The sequence below is a fragment of the Poeciliopsis prolifica genome, unplaced genomic scaffold (assembly GCF_027474105.1).
Source record: "Poeciliopsis prolifica strain line A6 unplaced genomic scaffold, Auburn_PproV2 SCAFFOLD002, whole genome shotgun sequence".
Classification (NCBI taxonomy): Eukaryota; Metazoa; Chordata; class Actinopteri; order Cyprinodontiformes; family Poeciliidae; genus Poeciliopsis; species Poeciliopsis prolifica.
The window spans coordinates 15,297,390-15,318,349 of NW_026562377.1; the positions used below are offsets into that span (position 1 = coordinate 15,297,390).

General features: G+C 37.9%; 1 protein-coding gene across 2 annotated transcripts in view; it reads right to left on the reverse strand.

Moving 5' to 3' along the window:
- Positions 1-8,156: 8,156 nt before the first annotated feature.
- elavl4 (ELAV like neuron-specific RNA binding protein 4) overlaps positions 8,157-20,960 on the reverse strand; it is an 87,951-nt gene continuing 75,147 nt past the window's right edge. The window contains exons 8-9 of one of the 2 annotated variants that reach the window (XM_055047635.1): positions 17,583-17,621; positions 8,157-12,657 (exon numbers count right to left, since the gene is read on the reverse strand). In XM_055047635.1, coding sequence (XP_054903610.1) covers positions 12,330-12,657; positions 17,583-17,621 — 367 coding nt within the window. In that variant the 3' untranslated portion in view covers positions 8,157-12,329. The remainder of the gene's footprint in view (positions 12,658-17,582; positions 17,622-20,960) is intronic. The other variant, XM_055047644.1, reaches the window with a different exon arrangement.

Genomic DNA, 20,960 nt, shown 5'->3' on the forward strand with positions numbered 1-20,960 from the left:
GAAGCTTTTATCAAAACCTAGTTAGCGATCTGTAAAACATGTTTGACAGCCTTTGGTCTTTTGATATAATCTTTGTCAAACTGCGGATGGGAAATAATATTTAATTTAAGAGGATCTTTCTCTTTGAAGTCCTGCTTTGCATAGTTTCATTTGGCTTTTTATTAATGATGGGATTGTAGGCATCAGACATATGCCCTTATAGTCTTTCCTTTGTGAATAATAATTTGATTGATCTTTGTCGGTGAAAAGTATTCATCTGAACAGAAAAGACTTGCACAAAGCATGACTCAAATCCTGATTATTTTAGTGCATGTTGTTGCTCTTCATCAGACGAATAAACAACATAAAGCTCCCTCCTAAATAATGTGTGATGATTGAAGGAACACATGTGAGCAAGGAAACGCCTGTTCATATAGCAAACATTAAGGGCAAAGCGATCTTTGTGAGCATATGAAAAAATAGAGGGAAAGAGTATTTGGTTTAAAGGCTGAACAAGTAAATAACCATTCAGATCATCAGATTTAATTTGTGATTTTTTTTAAGCAGACAGACAAAAATATGTACAAATTCTGGTCATTTATGTAATAAAATAAAAATGAGTAAAAATAAATGTAAAAAATTCAGGCAAAAGAACATAGATGTATTGAAACCGAAGTTTACAGAAGGGTAATCTATATGTTTAGCACTTCTTCTGACAATGTATGCAAAGTAGGTCATTCACTTGACCTCCAAATGTAGGCTCAACAGGTAGAAAATAACATGAGAACAATGAAGATTGTGTAAAACAAGAAATACCTGAATTTGCATTTAAATTTAAATATTTTTAGTCATCGTCTTCTGACGCTATTCCACTTCATTCTCATCTCTCTTCGGTGCTCCATCTGGAATTTCTCCCATTTTGCTCGATTTGTAAAGATTAATTTAATCCTAGCCAATCAGTGAACAGAAGAAGAAGTGGTGAACGGCATTACATCAATTTTCTACACTTTCTTAGAATTCCAGTTGTTTCTCAGCAGTCAAAGGTTTTGCTTTACCTGTGTAATCCAGGCTGCTGGAAACACCTTTAAGATTAAACCTAATCAAATACTGACTGAGGGTGTAAAAATAATAGTCAGAAACTTAAGGAAGTTACTTTAAAGAAGAAAAACTAAGCGGTACAGTCTGTGTGTTGCTTCACCATCTTTGATATGATTAAAAAACAAATTAAACTTTTTCTACCTGTCAAACATGTGATAGGTGACAGAATGAGGACCCAAATATGCTTCACTTTTGCAAGTAAAATTCAGCATGCAGGTTTATTCAGAATTGGGAGGTCAAAACCAGGTTACCAGTCAATGACATTACCTCCACAGAAAAACAACTTGGAAGAGACGGAGCCCAGGAACAGCAACAGCATGATTCAGACAGGAGATGGAGGAAACAAGCTAAGGTCACAAAGCTTAAAGAACTTAATAAATGAGAAAGTAAGTTATGACAAATGAGACATTTATATGAATGTATTGGAACAGGGGCCATACTTATCACTGTTTGAGGTTTTGTCTAAAAAAAATAAAGCTTTCCCAGATTAACTTTGCCAATTTTATTTATCACCAATTTTATTTGTCACTGGCATAATTCTACCAAATACAATAAAGAATTACATTTTAGTTTTTGGACCCACAACTGTGTGGAGGTTTTACTGATTTAATCCACCACAGTGACATGACAGTTACACAATTCGCTAATATAAAAAAAACACAAAATATCATATCGGGACCTGGTATTAGAGGTTCTGATCACCAACATCAGTATCAAGTGATTGGATTTCAAGCGCCCTGCTCTGATTTAGTTAGATCTGGTAAATAAATGTGTCTGGAGTGGCTGCACTTACTGTGCTGCACATGTTCTGATAGGGTTTTGCACATACAATAATCTTTACACAGCAGTGATATTGAAGAGGAGGATCCCACATAATTTATGCAGCGCTGTTTATTCATCAATTAGCCAACTAATAATTATTGTGCTGAGAGGGAATACCATCGTTTATTGAAACAAGGAAACCATGTAAGATGATGCCAACTCTCTACACTACAGTCACAACCATGCCACGAATGTATAAATAAAACACATAATACTCATTCAGTTGCGTTTTTATTCAATTAATGGCAGAACATGCAGGTTGGGAAGCTGGAAAAGCAAGGCACAATGTGACTTAACACGCTATTTGTTGCTGTTTGCAGTCAATCCAGGAGCACCATTCATTTTCATTAGCCCTTACTTTTCTTAGATGAGGTCTCAAGTATTCAGAGATTATCAGTTTGTGAACCCAAACCCTGCAGATACCACGGTTCCACTTTATCCTTTCACCTAAAGTAAAACTGCATATGAGAACTTTGCGCAATCATGAAACTTTCTTTGAAGTTCAGAAATCCCCAAGTAGAAAAGTGAGGTGCAGCTATCCAATGAAGATGACACAGATGTTTTCAAGCACTAACATGATGGACATGCTGCAAAATACCAAATGATTAAACAAACAGCTCATTGAGTCGGATTATTAACTGAATACCAAAGCAGAAAATTAAAAGGGCCACGTTCAGCAGAGGAACCCAGTTAATAAATAACTCGTGGAGTAGCTGTGTCTCTTTTGATTAGGCGGTGTGAAATCAATAAAGTGGACAAAGAAGTGAAGAAAGGTATCCCATTAATGTCAGGAATGTGATCCAAGGAGAGCTAGAGGGCAACAACAGCCCCCCACTGCACTTATTTGACTGTGGATGATTTGTAAAAGACAAGAAGCTCCTTATAAAATAATATGCTTCCGACTGTGCGGCTCATGCTTGTCATTTGGCAGCACAGCCTTCTACATCACAGCTCGGCAGGATGCTGACATTCACACCATGCAGTAAGCGTGATCAGCTCTCACCCAGGCAGACGAAAAGTGGGTTTATATAGAAACTGAGAGGCAGTTTCATATGGTTGCACCTGGTGACAGAATATGGTGAGAACTGAGCCATATTAAACCCAACAGCTCCCTGGAATGAGAGCACTTTAACTTCCTTTGCAATTTAAGCCTCTTGTTTTCATTAGATACTTCCTCTCATGAAGCGTTTTGGTTTCACCCCGTTATAGATAAAAGTGTTGCCTTCTTTGCTGAAATTAATTTGAAGTTGAAATCTGCTGCAGTTGTGCTTCAAAGTAAGTGTGCCTTTTTCACTGCAAGTAATTTCAAAAGGATGAACAGATTCATTCCCCATTGACTTTGGCCTCAGCAAGAGATGCAGATCATTAAGGCGTTAATAGGACATGGAAGAGGAGCAGCTGAACACATCGCAACCTAACAGCCATGATATTCTTCCCACCTGCTTTTGACTTGCATCTCTGATCAGACTTAGCTATGTTAGGATTACCAAAGTTATTATGGTTCCCACCAGGAAATGGGTTCTGTGTCCCAGTGTTGAAGGTGATATGGGCTGGAAGAAAAGTTAGGGAGGAAGAAGCCATTACTTCAAAGCAACATAAAAGCTGGAGCACAATGTGCATATGCGTCTTGGCACAAAGACTTTGACTTGTACAGACATGTCATGTGGTTTGATGAGACTAAAATCAAAGTTAAGGTTGTTGTTCTCATGGGTGTTTTGTTGCAGGGGGTACAGCACACAAAAGAGAGCATCATGTGGAAATATTGAAGCAACTTTTAAAAACAACGGCCAGGGGGTGAACGCTTGGGCATAAATGAGTCTTGCAAATGAACTATGAACCTAATCAGAAGCAAAATAGCAGTGAAGTGTTATAAGGACAGTATTTTGGAAAGTCTAAAACTGTGAATATCGTTTGCTTGTAACACTTGTACAAGTTGGTGTCGGATGATGTTGTTAATGTTCTGAACGTTACTGATTGTGATTTCTGTTATTTTCCACAGTAATAGACAATTTTACACTCTGGTTCTCATTCTTTCTTTCTCTTACATTTTATAAGTAATCTTGGCAGAAGGTTGGTCACTGTCGACATTCCTAAAGGTTCACAAGGAACGTAGAGGATGAAACCTTGATACTCGAGACTGTTACCTGAAAAGCTTATCGGGATCAAAGCTTTTCTTTCTAACATCAGACAGACAACCGCCTTTTCTTAACAAAGGCAGACGGTCTGTGTTGAGCTCCTCAAACGCTTGGTGCAAATTCACACCTATAATTCAATCAACTCTTTCTTTCCTTTGTTGGGAAACACCCACAACCAGTGACGACCTGTTATCACAAGATCTGCTGACCAGAACCTACAAAAGACAGCCAGACTGTTAGCGACTGCAGACTTGACAGACTGCTTTGATTTTGGATTTTTGTTGCTACTTCTACTGATATCTTACACAGTAAACTTAAATTCAGGATTCTGAATTTCCAACTTGTAATCCCAAAATTAGATTTTTCCTTTTTTTTTTCTGGAATATTCTGATCACAGAACAGTATTTAAATCAACCACTGTCGTCTGTAGATAAGACAAAATTTTACAAAACTTTACTCGGAGTGTCTACTCAGGGGAGGAGACACTCCGAAGGTAAAAAATAGGTTCAGTTTTTAAATGGAGACTTTTCAGCTTTTTACACAGGCAATACAAGAAAAGCTCTGGAGTTATGCAACGGCCATTTGCCGCATCAATGAAGTTCACACGAGGTCACCAAAGATGCTAAACTTGCTTAATATCATCCTGGAAGAACAGAGAAAAAAGCCAGAGAATACTTGCTGTTTCTGTGACCACATTGTCCTGCCTATGTTGTTTATGATCACAGAAAAGGTCAAAATAAAACAAAAGAGAATACAGAATGAACATGAGCATTAGATGCACACAGCCGGATAAGAAGACAACGGTTATGTAAACAGCTCATGAAGTTCTTTGAGCAGCCCGGGCCTCTCTTGAATGAAAATAACCAACCTTTCAATTTTTAACATCAGCAATGCCACGTGTACCTCCTTATGTTGTGCAGGTCCCACAATACACTGCAGAGAAACATTAACCTAAGACAGGAATCACAACCAAACCTAAGAAAAAATTAACTTGTGGACAAAGGCAGGTTTAGGGAGGGGTTGCATTATGTGCAAACTGAAGGGTTGTTCCTCTTTGCTACAGGGATTAATCAAAGTATGGTCATAGAAGGTCATTTAACTTCCTTTAAATTACAGTCTGTCCGCAAACTTAACATTTGATAACTTCGTTTTCTTTTGCCTAATCAGACATTTTGAGTGCTTGAGTGACTTGCAGCTAAATGTACTGACTCCAGCTTGTCGATCTTCCCCAAATTTCCTAATGGGCGACTGTCGGCTGATCTTTCTCTGTGGAGTTTGCATCTTCCTCCTGTTTATGTGGAGGTTCTCTCTGGGTACTCCGGCTTCCTTTCACGGTCCAAAAAACATTGTTGTTGGTAATTAATTACTCCTAATTGCCTTTAGGTATCAATGTGTGTGTGTGCATGTTGTTTTGGTCCTGTGGGTCTCTGTGTTGTCCTCTGATGGACGAGTGACCTGTCCAGGGTGGAACCTGCCTCTTTCTCATAACTCTGTAAGGACAAGCAGGTAAAGATGATGGATGGATTTAAATTAGTCCAATGATGAAATTTTATCATTGCACTTTTCTACAGCAAAACGTTCCATTGATGAACCTCATTTGCTTTCTGCTCATAATTCATGTTTCAGCTTTTTGTTGCTCATTTCACAAATAGACATTCATATTTATTTATTAAGAAGTTGCTGGTGTTTTTCTTCCTGCTGTCCCCCGAATGACAATCTCCCTATCCAAATGAGACTGATCATAATCCTTTATTTCCCATAAATGGATGGGACTGCAGTGCATTTACAGTTTTGGTTTATTGTTTTGCATTATAGTTACACAGAGAATAATTGGAGGATTAGGAACAACTGCGGGCTAATCTTAAATGATGCAGCTGCTGTTTGTGGGATTTTGTTGATTGCTCCATTTGTTGCGCTCAATACTCACTGCCAGAAGAGTTAGTAAAACCTTTAAAATAACTTGCACGTCTTGCAAAACTTCTTCTCACCATCTTTTCTAATTAAGGATGAAGAACATGGTGGCACAAAGGTAGAAATGCAGGGGGCAGTGTTATCTCAGTGATGTAGCTGCACTTTATTTCTCCCTTTTGTCCTCCAGCTTCTCCTCAGAGGGCTCAGTGAGATCAGCGGTGCGTTTTATGTCTGCACTGTTACTACCTCACAATCATGACCGTCTCAGTAGCTTAAAGGTCACACTCAACACACATTAAACGTGTGATTTAATGTTGCACTTTTGGTGTGTGGTAAAACTAATTTCAAACCTCGAGAGACAAAAAAGGGTGAATGTAACAGGGCAGCAACTTTAATGTCTCCTTATTAACTTAAAAAAAGATATTTCAAAATACCAGAATAGCTTTTAACCTTTAAATGGAGCCCTTAGCGTGATTGTTTTTGATTAAAAAGGTTTTTGGTCAGTTGGATGAACAAATCTTAGCTTTATGTTTTATCATTATCCAGTCAAAAGTTTACATACATACTTAATCATCATGAATGTCATATTCATTTTGGGTTTTGATTATTTATTTGAACAAAAAACTTCAAAGCCAAGATTAGGTGCATGCATTTATTAAAGAGGTTTTCACTAATCCAAAAAGGGGTAAAATTACACAAATGGGCTTAAAAATACATTCACTGCCACGGTATCATAGCAAGTTACAGAGCAACATTGTGCTTTTGTATTTGACCAGGCTTCCAATCAGAAGTTTGAGGGGATTGATATGGTTTTGGGCACAGAACTGTTTCTTGATCATTGTCAGTCAATATGCAGCAACATTAAGGAAGAAAGCTTCATAATATTCTTTCATTCTCCATTCCAGACCAGTTGAAGTGAGTTTGATTTTGTAATACTCAGTTGTGTGTCCAAGTTTCAGCCATCTTGGTGTTGATTTTAGGTGAAGTTAGATAATCTGTAAGTAGTCTTCCTTCTTTTGCCCAACTATTTTGTGGACTGCACAAGTACCACCACATCACAGGACTTGACAGGCAGTACAAGCCTTGTACTGACTGCAGGCAGCATTGAATTCCCTGCAATTTCCTCCTAAAACATTTCTTGTCTTTGTGGCTGAACATTTTTGTAGCCTGCACATGTGGAAAGTGGACATTTAAATTGTTTAGTAGAGGTCTTAACTTCTGTCACCACGGACTACCATCCTGCGAGGTGCCAATACATCTAGATCTATTAATCTGATCACTGGCAGAGCTCTGTGAAAATAGTGAAAAGCAAAGAAGGAAAATCAGTCTTTATTCATGTGTTTTGAAGATATGTAAAAGTTCCCAGATTCTCGGTTTTGAGGACAGTTGAAGGTTCATGCTTTGAGGAGTCTGGTTTGGAGCAGAGACTTCACTTATGTTGAGTTGATGGTTTAACTTCACTTCAATCTGGACAAAGGCGCTAGTGCTTTAGCATCTCCTAGTTTATGACTTTGGGATGAAACAAAATTTATTCTCAAATGAATCTTGTTTCTTCTCAGGGTGATTTTGGAGCACTAAACAGGATGGGGATCTACACTCAAAATTTGTTCAGTAAGGGAAAGTTTTTCAAATGGCCTTGCCAGAGACATGGGACTCACTAAAATTATTAAAATTAAAAAGTACAAAAATGTTCAAAGACCAGAATTATTTACACTCATACCAAGGAGTAATGTATGCAACATTTTCACGGGCAGTGTATTCATCATTGTGTGGATTATTCTACTTAGAGGAATGTTTTTGTGAACTACTTTCAGTATTTTAGCTAGACTGAGATCTGAGAAAAAAACAACAAAAAAACTACAAAAGGACTAAACAAACCAGGAAGATTGTTTTATAGAAATATCTATGCAATATCAGGGCAAATATTACATGCAGAATCTACATTTTCAGAATGTATTCAGCTACTTGCAGGGAATTTCACTATCATCATTACTCGACCTGATCTTATGAACTAAAATGCAATAGACTGAACAACAAAAAGCATTCAGAGAGAGAGCAGCATGCGATTAATCACAATAGATACGGTCAATATTTGACACAACACGCTAATACAATGTTTTTTTTTATTAAGATTGTTTAGCCCTAATGTAAATTTATGTTTCTGTTATGTAAAGGTTGAAGTATTTAAAATTGTTAATGACAAGCAACCTCCCAGTTTTTAACACCTCATTTTATTGTCCCAACATTCAAAAGTACAAATAATTTAAACACAACAGTTTTATGAAAAAGAAAAAACAAACATTTACAGCAAGATTTTTATTTTGTTTCCAGTTTCAGAAATGACCTAAACTAGCAAGGATAACATGAAGTCATTCATCGCAATAATTGGATTAATAATAAGAATACTAAGAATAATAGCAATAATAATCATAATAATCATCATTGATAAGTGTTAAGTAATAACATAAGCAGGAGAGAGTAGAGAGAGCCGCGGTCACGGGGCCCCTGTGAACATCTTTTCATCTTTTTTGTCTTTAAAGATTTTGTTTATAGATTTTTCAGATAGTAAATAAACACGTCTCAGGAGGAAAATGAAAACTGACAAGAAGAGCCTAGTTCCTCTGTTCACCTTCCCTCCTCCACTACTGGCTGCGTTGTTCCTACTGGCAGGCTGCCACTATAAGGCGCTACAGGGGGATGGTGTGAGCCATAGGGGTCGGGCATAAAGCGAGGTGACGCAGCCCCATGTTTCAAACACACACACACACGCACACGCACGCATACTCTAAACAATCATCCTTTTACATCTCCGTCACATACCCGCAAACACGCATTCAAGGGTGTGCACTGAATGAATACATTTAAAGCATTTCCACTGCACACGTAAATCTACTTCGGTATGCCGACAGACACGCTCACGTCGACGTAAAGGAACATGCGTACAAACAGATGTGCGTCCACACAAACGTGAACGCCGTGGTTTTCAGGCGGGAACACAGGCACGCATCCTAAGAGTTGAAAAAGTCACACAGAGTACGAAATCCACACATCAGAACATTCTACTGGGGTCGTTGCATAATTCAGGCTCCCGACCGGCGGAGGGGAGCGTGAAGGGGTCTGGTTGGTCTGTTGCTGTTTAGACGTGATCGGAAAATGGGGATGACGATAGAGAGAGATGACCCGGTTTTTCCAGATGGGATAGAAGGATGTAGCTACGCGTGTGAACGTTTCAAATGCTCCTCAACACACTTCCTTCATGTTTTCAAGCCTCAACAACAAACAGAAAAAAATCCAATTCCTTATATTTATACTTCTGGAACCTTTCCCTTACCTATCTCCTTTCAAAATATATAATATATATCATATTAGAGTATATAAAATATAGACTCAGCACAATCCCCTTTTTATACCTCCAGAGTATTTCTCAAATATAGCAACAACTGCTGCAAATAGCAGTTTGTGTGCAATGGTAACAACTTTTTAAAAGATTTGTTGGTGTGTCATTTGAAAACATGATGAATATTCTTAAAAATAAGTTTTGACTCTTGAGTGACCTGTTTAGTCCAGTGCAATGAATGACCCTCAAATAACAATTTCAAAAAATGTAAATCTACCCAAGCCTCTAAGAGCTGTATGTTGAATAAAAATGTCTTTTTTTTTTTTTGTTCTTTTTGTTTTTTACTGAAAACTGAAAACTATGCTTTCAGACCCACATTTTTGCATAAGGTTTCATCACAAAGCGGTAGTAAGTGGAGGGAGGGTGTGGACGGAGTGGCTTTTTTAGAACTACACAAACTTATCACAGGTTATATTGAACCAGAACGACTGTTTATAACATTCTAATAAGACTAAACTTTATTGAAAAAGATCTAGAGATTTCATTTTTAACAAGACAAGGAAAAAAGCAATAGCAAATTTAACTATTAACTAGGTTATGCATAGCGAGTAACTGTTTCTAGTAATAAGGGAAGAGCGTCCCCCAACCTCCAGACATTTTTTTCAGTTTTCTTGACTTTTAGGGTTTTTTTATATTGTAATTTTGATATATTGGTACAAAGCACAAACATACTAAAAGTTCTCTCAGTGCAGTGGACTACTGGAAGAGCCTCTCCACTAGTCGCTTTGTTCCCTTTTGCTCAGAAACGCCCCCCTCCCTGTACCAGAACCACGCAAATACACAGACAATGAAACAAATAAATACATAAATACACAGATAAATTAAGCAGTTAATAAATATAGAATAAATACAAATAAATAGAAAAAATAAATAGTTTAAAAATAGATAAGGAAATAAACAAGTACACTTATATTCTTCAAAATTTTGTTCAGTTTCTTTTGCCGCAGTAGTTAACTTAAAAGTTAATCCAATTTTTTTTCTCCACAAGCAACATGACAACAATTGAACAGTTTCCTCACAATTTTTTTTTCTAAGTAACTGAACCACCACTTCATAATAAACTGTCATATGAAAAAGACAAGCTCAAACGAAAGAACAGTGACAACTCAGATAAGTACAGTAGATATTGTAAAACAAATGTAGACTGTATATATATTTATATATATCATCTATTTGTACACAGCAAATAAAGACACAGTTGTCATAGATCCTTTTTAAGGAAAATATCTAGACTAACGGAACTAGCTAATCATCATTAAGTTTTGACAAACGTTTCACGCTCAGCGAGTAACCTAAAAGTCAGCAAGCCAAACAAAACAAACAAACCCCCAAAAAATAAAAAAAAATGTACAAATTTGTTCAGTGATTCTTACAAGGCCCCAAGCTAGTTTAATTTCCGCATAGAAATGGTGTCACCGGATTTGTGGGCCGACATTAAACAAATATTAAACAAAGAACAGCAGCTCAATTCAATGCCAACATCAAAGTATTTTTTTTTCTTTAAACAACACATAGAACAACAAAGTCGAATATTTAAGATATGTGAATAATGTAGTATAGCACCTACGGTTGATCGCTAAAAGGAAGTTCTCTTCAAATGTTAAGTTCACAAACGCAGAGCAAAGAAAATAATATAGATAATGTATAGTAAGCTCTATAAATGGATAGATGTGTATATATCTATGTACTGATATATTGACTCGTGACGAAACACAAGAAAACAAGTGGACAAAAGGGTCTTCTTGCTTTGGGCTCTGGACTATAAGGTTTGTTAGGCCTCGGAAAGACCCCTTTCCCTTCCCTTTTGGGTATCGCTGTTGAATAATTATGCACTAGTACACATGTGAAAAAATTACCAAAATCACCTGCCTCGGTTTGCATCCTCTTTTTCACAAAATCCTCCTTTCTACAAAATCCCGATCAACTCGGCATCACCAAAAAACAACAACCTCTGATCCTATAAAGTACCACAGCAGAACAACAAGACAAGGTGGTGCCCCCTCCCGCCCCGGCCCCCCAGTTAGCCAGTCAAAATATTTTTCTCTTTTTTTTTTTTCAAATCCAGATTCTGTAAAAATTCTTCAATAATTATTATTTTAATCATCATTTATAAAAATAGATCTTCTTTCTATTTATTTTCATCTTTTTCTAAATGCATTTTTTCAAGCAAAGAGATCTTCTCTTTGGCAACAGTGTTATTTTTTTTTTATTATCTTAAATTACTGAACATGTCATCAGGAAAGCTAACCCATCCCCTCCCTCACCCCATCTCCCTGAATCCCAGTGAGGAAAGACATTATGTTTTGTTTGCGATACAAAACAAAAACAATGTTAGAAATTCTTTTTTTTTTTTTTTCTACATCTGAACTTCAGGGATGGTAGAATCCCATCTATAATCAATAAGGGGAAGTTTTTAAATACACGCTACAAATGAATGAATGGTTTCACCAATTTAAAAAAGAGCCCCCTCCCTTTCATTTACAGGGGAGGTATATAATACTAACGACAGTGGATCCGGATTTACAAAAGAAAATTAAATCCTGAATCGAAGACAGAGAAAAGGTTCCGATCTTAAAAAGGACCCTCTCTTCTCTGAAATGCGGGGATTTGCTACTGTTTACACAGAAGAGAAAAATTTTTTAACAACCACAACAAACGAAAAGAATATACAATAAAGAGAAGCCTGCATTATCACAGGAGCTTCGAAAAAACTTGTCAACATTTTCATCATTTAATTTTTGTAATACTCAGGCAACGTTGGCTTATAGGTCCAAAGTTATAATATAAGCCATTTCTAGTTCAATTTGTTAGATGGTTTGTTGGCTGCTTTCTGTTCCAGGAGTTTGATTCTGCTGTGTTGGATGGCTGTAGAAGGGTGGTGGTGGTTGGAGGGACCTAAGGGACGAGTGGAGGTGGAAGGGAGGGGGTCAGGGGGCAAATTTAGAGCAGACAAAGTCGTGGGGCATCTGCTTCTGCCTGTCGAGAGTTCAGGACTTGTGTGTCTTGTTAGTCTTGAAGGAGACTTGCAAGACGCGGTCACCCAACCTGTAGCCATTGAGGCTGGCGATGGCCATGGCCGCCTCGTCGTAATTCGTCATGGTGACGAAGCCGAAGCCTTTGCACTTGTTGGTGTTGAAGTCACGGATCACCTTGACGTTGTTGACCGCGCCGAACGGGCCGAACAGCTGCCAGAGCACGCTCTCATCCGAGTCCGGGGACAGGTTGTACACAAAGATGCACCAACCGGTGCCTGTGTGCCCAGGGATGTTCATGCCCACCAGGCTTGTCATGCTGTCAATGGTGATGGGGGAAAACCTAAGACAGGAGGCAGAATGGTGGGAAACGACATAAGAAGATAAGTAATAACAAAATAATTTGTAACCCATAAAGAGGTAGTCTGTAATTAAAGGGACAGTTCAGGATTTGTGAAGGAAACTCTTCGCTTGTTTATACTAGAAATTACAACTGAAATGTTTATTTCAGTTCAGTAATTCAGTTTAAAAAGTGACAGAACATTGATTTAGGACACAAAAAGTGGTAGGTTTCATTTTATTTGTTCAGTTTTGATGATGCAGCACAGCTAACGAAAACTACAAATTCAGTTTCTCAGAAAACTGTAACATGATAGCAGACTAATGAAAAGGGATTCTTGATAAAGAAATTTCATGTTGTAGCTATTTGATGATTTGCACAGTTGTCGGGAAGGCTGTTTATGTGACAGTAGTTCAGCTGACACCCTCAACAAGCAACAAACGAGTTACCTCTATATAAGCTGGCTATTCACAGAGATCTGTATCCAACATACTAATGGAAAGTTGAGTGGAAGCAAAAGGTTGAGTAGAAAATGGACAGCAATAACCAAAACCTTAAGAGCGCTGTCTTTTTTCCCCCTGGGTTTAAGATTTCTAACATGTGGACTTCAGCAGGCCAGAGTTTTAAAACCTGCCACACACAGATGTGTCCATCTATTAATGTCACATTTCATGTGTTCAGCCTCTTCTTAACCAGAGAGTTCAGAGAAACTGAAATAGTTGAAAATTATAACTCTATTTGTAACATATAAACATATATAAGTAAATATATATACAATTCAATTTTTGGCTTGAATTACTTGAATAAATGTTTGTTTTCAAATATATCAAAAGTCATGACTGGGACAAAAAGAGCCCAAGTTGTAAATTGAGATTAGCCGTTTTTATAGGATTAAACTAACAGCTAGCAAACAAAGAGCGAAGAGCAAAGTGTATTTCTGATGTCTTAAAAACCTCCAACCTCACAAATAACCTACAAAAGCATTAAAACTGAACTTTAACTTACAAAAAAGCTGATAATTATTTACACAGAGGATGGAAGTAGGAGGCAGCCTGCCAGGCAGACGATCTTCCTGTGTGAACCATATGTTGAGTAAATGCCTGATCGAAAAGTCAGAAACTGTCAAATTAAATGAGGAAACATTTCCTTGAGCCCCAACTCATAGGACTTTGCTTTTCTATGATGTTGTTAATGGAAATTCTTTACATGTTCTGTTCTCAGTACTTTCAACACAGAAATATCACTGATGGTGTAACTTTTGTGCTTTTTGAATATTTTATTTTTTAAGAAGGGTACACGTAAATTTTGATCTACATTCTCAATAACTAGCAGAAAAGTCTGTCATGGCATTGCAGCAATAAACTGCTGATAATCTTTTCGCAAGTCTTCACCGATATGTTGATTTATCTTCAGTGATGAACTCAAAGTCTTTGAGGTTGGAAGACCCTCTTTAGCGTCTTTAAAATAATTCACTATCATCTACCTGTTCCAAAACATTAATATTAGTTCCAATCAAAAGAAACATGTAGATAATACTATTAGTAATGTTTACATTAATTCTGAATTTGCCCCGGTTCTGAATACTATTGTGGTTAATTGCAAATGTGATGATAAAAGGTTACAACATACAGTGAGTAGAAGTGAGCTGCAACATTTCTGAGACTGAAATTGTTGTCTGACTGGATTTGTTTCATCTTGGAACATGTTTGGACAAATCTGATTATTTAATTTTTTACTAGCTTATAATGGTCTTAAACAGAGTATGCTTTAAAAATTCGGAACTATTCCTTTAAAACTGTTATAAACACTTTTTCTTGCTCCTTAAACTGTAATAGCTTGTATGTTAAACTCTCTGATATCCTTTTCTCAAGAGCCAGTTCCTCAGTGGAACACATAGGGTGTGATCTCCAACAAAGTCAGTTCAATTACAACATACCGTATAGAACACGTACGGTAATGTACAGTTTTGTAGCGTACATTCAAAGCTGTCACTAAAGCCGTACAGAGCTTATCAGATTTGAAAGCTCCCCTGTCAGCACTGACAGCAGTGCTTTCTGTGCTGAGCTGCTCTTCTGCTGAAGAAGATGCAGATGAACGTTCTCTTTTGTCCTCAAGTGGCTTCTTTCTGTGCCAATTTGCAGGAAGTTGTTGAATTAAACCATAGCCAGAAATTCATCAAAGATCATGCAGCAGCCTGCTAAATTTGTTCTCATTCGGCTCATAATCTTCCCCCTTTTCCTTGTGATGCAAGAGATTTGATTCCTCAGTTGACTTCACTTAATTGCCTTTCCGCTGAACGGAAAAGGGGGAAGAAGAAAAGAAATCCCACCACTTTTAAATAAAAGGTAAATGAAATAATAAAAAAAAGGTTCATTTCTTATTCCAGCTCCCTACAAGAAACTACTATAGGCATTATTGGGAGTGCTTTAATCGAGATTTCCGCTTTGCTGCAGCTGTCTCAGAGAAGGCAGCCTTCTCAAAGAAAAAAGAAGGGGGGGAAAGGGGAGCAAACTAAATGGAAAATGGAAGCACTTTACAGCCCAGTGGCATTAAGGTACAAAGTGTATTCCTCTCCCTCCTGCAGGGTGTTCTGGTCTCTTCTATTTCAGAGCTCGTGGCACTGATCGATAGCGCTGCTTGCCACTAGGACCCTCAAGCCTTCTCTCTCCCGTGTCTATATATGGTCGACAATCACTGCGACCTTCCTGCATGACTTTGGTCATGCAGAGTCTGCCTCTGGCCTTTTTGGGGTTACTTAGAAATCTAAAGCATGCATTGAGATGGGTTGGCTCATAGATTGTGCAAGAGACGGGTTTTATGATGTAAGATCTTTTTTCATTATTATTATTTCTCTGTATGTCAGATGAAATGTAGTACAATGTCATTTAAGTGTATTGCATCTGGCTTGCTGGCAGATAGTTTTGAACTCTGAATACAGAAAACACTATACTATAAAATAAAAACATTATATAAAGTAGAATTTCTTTAAAGATAAACATTTAATTTCAATTATTCAAATCAAAATATAAAATGCATGTTATATTGATTACTCAGCCCAAGTATTTAATTCTCTGTTCATGATAATTATGGTATACAATGCAAAATTGACCTTCACAGAAACAAAAAGCTAAAGAAACAGATCTTACACAGAATGTGTACCATCTATATTTAGTTGGGGCTTCTTTTGGATTAATTATTGCATCAGTGCAAGATGGCATAAAGCTCATCAACCTGTGGCTCTGCTGCGGTGTGAAGGAAGCCTGGTTGTTTTATTAGCAGCTTCTCCCTCATTTATATTGTTGGCTCTGCTTTCTCTCATCATGACGATACTCCACAGGCTCTCTGTGGGGGTCAGGTCAGGCCATTTTAGTGACAAATCAGTGATACCATGGCCATTAAAGCACCTACTGGTACTTTTATTGAGCAACTTTTTCTACAACATTTTCCCCTTCCACTCAACTTGTGATTGATATGCTAGACTACAACACATTGTGGACAGCCAGCTTCTTTAGCAAAGCAATTGACTACCTGCTGCTTGTTGTTGGATGACAAATCAAGTCCTCAGCATTACCTTAAATGTGTCGGCTGTAACATTGCCACAACATAACTTTTTTTTTTTAATTCCCTGTCATTGGTCTTTAGCACAATTCAACTGAATTCATCAAATTTAATAGAACAATTAATAAATCTGTGTGAATAAATAATGCGTATATGAGTTTCACTTTTTTGAGCTGAATTGTTGAAATAAATTGGCTACTTGATATTTGAGTTTATGAAGTGTGTGAAATGTGGGGATGCCTCTGAGTTTCAATCAGTGATGCTTTGGCGGTTTCCAAACTGCATTGTTGTGGGGATGTGGCGTGCGCCTGCATGTGTATGCGGAAACTTGTATGCAAGTACACCAATCGGAGTGGGACGAAACGCTACCCTATGTTACAGATGAGACCAGAGGTTGCATAGAAACAGTATAGCTGACCAGATATCTATTCTGCCCCCTCTAAAGCAGAACAATCCCAGCTCTTACCACTTTAGATTACTGAATAACGTCTAATTCTGACGTTTTTAGGTAAAGGGATTTAACATTTTCTCAGAGCTTTTGAGTCAACCGACTTCTGTTCCTTGTGCTTGCAGCATGCAAGATGGCATTGTCAGCATGTCAAACATCTATCACCATAGTAGCTGCTGCTCCGAGTTATGTAACACCACCTTTGGTAGCAGGACAGCAAAATGAAAGATGGGAGCCGAAAAGAAGGAAATTGAGACGAGCAGTGCCGAGCAAAGCTTGAGCTGTCTGCAGTGAAACAGCGTTTCCTGTTTCCAGCAGGGATCCAAGTTCATCCAACCTTATCTTGCGTCTCATTTCCTAACTTCTGTAGAAACTAAGATAGTTGTGTAATTTTCTTCAGTCGTACACAGTGCACAAGTCAGAGACTGTGTACAACTACAGATTATTAGTTTACAATAATAAAAAAAGGGGGCGTCTTTTAGAGTTACTCTAAAATGAGAAGGTAGGAGAACCTGAATCCCCAAGAAGTAAAAGAAAAAAATAACAAATGCACACACCTAGAAATTATAACCAGAGAACAAAATCTGTTGAGTACACAGAAACAACCCAAAACAATTCAAACACCACTAGCACTTGTCATAATCAAAACAAAGGGATTAAACACCACTGAAAACAAAGACTGACAGTTTTCTGTTTGTTATACCTGAGATGATTGGTAGGGAAACAATTCAAACCGACAGAAGAAAAAAGAAAATCAAATTTCAAACTTAAAAATGCTTTTGACCTTGAACAAATTCAAACTTAAAGTGACTGCAAAAACCACAAGGAAAACTGAATTAGGAAAAAGAAGAAAAGAAAAAAGGAAGTTGAAAAATCATTGAGTCAACATGGACATCTGGCATTGGGTGAAGTTTTTAATTACCTCTTTACGCCATAGGCCATATTAAGCAAATTGTCCAGCCTGTAAAGAGAAGGAGGGTTCTGGGGTTAATGGTGGGCAGATGGTCGACTCAATCAATGGAACTAATGTTAAGCCCCTGTAGGAACTGCATGGACCTCCTCACTCAAGAACAAACAAACCCATCTAAAGTTGGTCCATTACACTGAGGAGCCCCAGCAGGAAACGCTATCACCAGTCCATGAATCTACAGTACAATTAGTATGGCCTGTACTTGGTTACTGGCTTGCTGAGCAGGCATTGCACATGCTAACACCAAAGTAGTGTCCTTCAGGAACATTCAGAATAATAGCAGGAACTTCCAATTACTTACTATGCAAATCTACACAGGTAAACTGGTAATTGTTTAGCATTGCAGTTACATACAGAACATTAACTGCAGGCAGAGTGTGAGCGCAGCATTGCATCAGGCATCACTGGCATGATAGTTAAGCCAGAATGCCACACCATTGCAAATCACCATCTCATTATACATGCAATAAATTGCATGTGGGTTTCTGCACTAGTTATGCCACCACACTGATAGTTTATTAGGATGGAGGTAAATGAATTTTGATTATACAGGGTTTTTAATTTGTGCTAACTTAATTAAGAGAACACCTGAGATGGCAAGGAAATGATCCAGAGTTCTGTCAGTGTAATGGTTTGGCATTTGAATGACGGTGAGTGAGAGAGGCAATGATGATTAGTTGGTTTTCTGTGTGGCAGAACAACAAAAACATGACTGGATGTTAAACTAGCCATGAAATTGTGAATGTCTGTCTTTGTGGTCAGGGTCAACCTGTTAAGTGATAACAGGTCAGGTGAAAAAGCTGAGTGTTAGTCAGATGGTGTCCTCTGTCTAAAAGGGTTAGCTTTTTGGAGATGTTTTGGTTTTATAATAATTTCAGCCTGTGGGTCTCATCCATTGCAGTCATCCAGTGTAAATCACAGTTTGTGTTGGTGTGCTGGGCTTCAGAAACCTGTGGGCTGTGTGAAATGTTGGCCCTGGTGGATGGATGCAGTCTGCTTGGTGACTCAATGACCTTCATTTTTCACTTGGGTCTAGCCTGTTTCATGTCTTATTAACTCCTCCGGCCTAATGGACAGAGGCCACGGCTTATTGAACAACAGCTGGGCAGCGACGTCTCATTCCTCTTAAAATTACTACAAACTCCGACTTTGACTCAACCATGAAGGTTGCTTCTCCTTGACTTTCACAGTCAACATATCATCTTCTTCAAAATCTTATTCTAAAAGTCCTATTTTGCAACATAATCGCACAGTGGCATGTTTCAAAGAAATTGCTACTAAGCTTTAAAATAAACTAACTTAACGTAGACCTTTTAATTCCTCTTGTTTGACATTTAAACCCATGTGAGACAGTAACTATTTGCATTGTTAGGAGCGTACAATTCTGAATAAAAACATCGATATATGGTAGTTACTTGGAGTACAAATGACATGATTTTTGGCTCCATATAGTTTGAGTTGGGAAGAAAAGCTGAGCTGAATACAAAAAGCAATGACAAACAACTTTGCATGGGTTACAGAAATAAATTTATAAAGAGCAAGTCAAAACTGGTAAAAACCCGGACATTGGTATCGGCCACAGAAAGCCAGATTGATATTTGACTTAAATTGCTTTTCTGCAGCCAAAGAGCCACTTTCATCACAGTGCACATGTAACAAGATTACCTAATATCCAAATATTATATTTTAACATTGTTTTAAATAAATTACAAATGCTTCATAATTAACCAATACCAACAGGAAATTTAACCCAATACCTACAGGCTGATTTACTAAAACCACTTTGAGATGTTTACAGATTGTATATGAATAAACTGATCATCATTTTAATTTGAAACTACTCCTGTCCATTTTCCTAGTAAGACCAAAAACATGTACTCCTTCAAATATGGATTAAAACAGCCCAAAACGTCTGACTGTAAACCACACGGTGTTTCAAATTCAACATCTAGGCATCGAAGCTGCTTCTACAAACATTTAGGTCACCGTCAGAAGCTCAGTGAATTCCAGGATTGTTCCTGATAAGATGCCATCCACACTCATAAAATTTCTTCCCTACTAAATTTTACACAGTCGACTGTTAGTTGCAGTATAACAAAGCGTAAGCCATAAATCTGCGCTAAAGTAGAAGGTAGCATAAAATGAGTCAGTGGGGTCAGCAGGTTTTGAGGCACATAGTCTGAGAAGTGGACAACTTTACGACGAGTCAGTAGCTACAGACTCCGAACTTTATGTGGCCTTCAGATTAGATCCACAGCAGTGTGTAGAGAGTTTTTTGGATTGGATTTCAAAGGAGGAACTTCACATTGAAACCTCACATGCAAAGCACTGGATGAAGTGGTGTGTCTTGCTAATCTTCTGCAGTGGGGACATGGTTTCTGGAGTGATGAATCATGACTCTTCAAGGACTCAAATGGACAAATCTGGTTTTGGCAGTAAAGTTTGGTACAGAGGGGATTATGGTCGGGTGCTGTCTTTTAAATGACCTCTACTTCCAGTGAAGTACTCATTTGTTCAAAGAGGACCAAACCAGATAACAGAACTATGTATTTGAGTATGAACAGCATTTGATATTCCTATTATAATCACCCAGTTTGATAAAGATGTGTAAATTAATAACAATTATACCTTATTATTTTGACTAAAACTTGCCTTAGAGAGAAAATAGTTTAGCAGTCATAATCTTTCAGGGACAACTTAATATTGATAGTTTTTCATTGTAATTAAGTGACTTGCACATTAGAAATCCTACAGAGAATCATCTTTTTGCATAGCAGTTAATTAAGTCAAATATTTTGAATTGTAAATGAATAATAAACACGAACAATGCTTTTATATTGTAGCAAACCTGATTTTAACAGGTCATTCAAATTTTGATACTTGTTTGTAGATCTATTTATTCCAAGATCATAGTGCAGTTACTCTACATTGTAGCAATTTTCCTGCCTAGAACGACTGCGAAATGTAAAATCAGCCTGAAAACAAAGAACTACAGAGGAGAGAAGGATATGCGGAATCATTAAAACAGTAATTAGCCCATTATGTGGGAAGGGAATGAACAGCCTGCTTTGTGGGTAAATGAGTCAATTGGAGAGGAAGTTCAGAGGAGAGGTGCTCCATCCCTAGGAGCATCAAGACATCTGCTGGCCGTGGGGCCACAACAAAACAACCTGCTGCTAAAACTCGCTCCCTTCCCCTTTTTTCCCCTCACATATGTATGAACACACGCGGATGCAGACTCACCGCGCAAACACTCTGCCAGCTCTTCACACTGCCTCAACAAGCGCCGCAGAAACAATAGGGCTTTTGTGCTCCCCATCAATGCAGTCT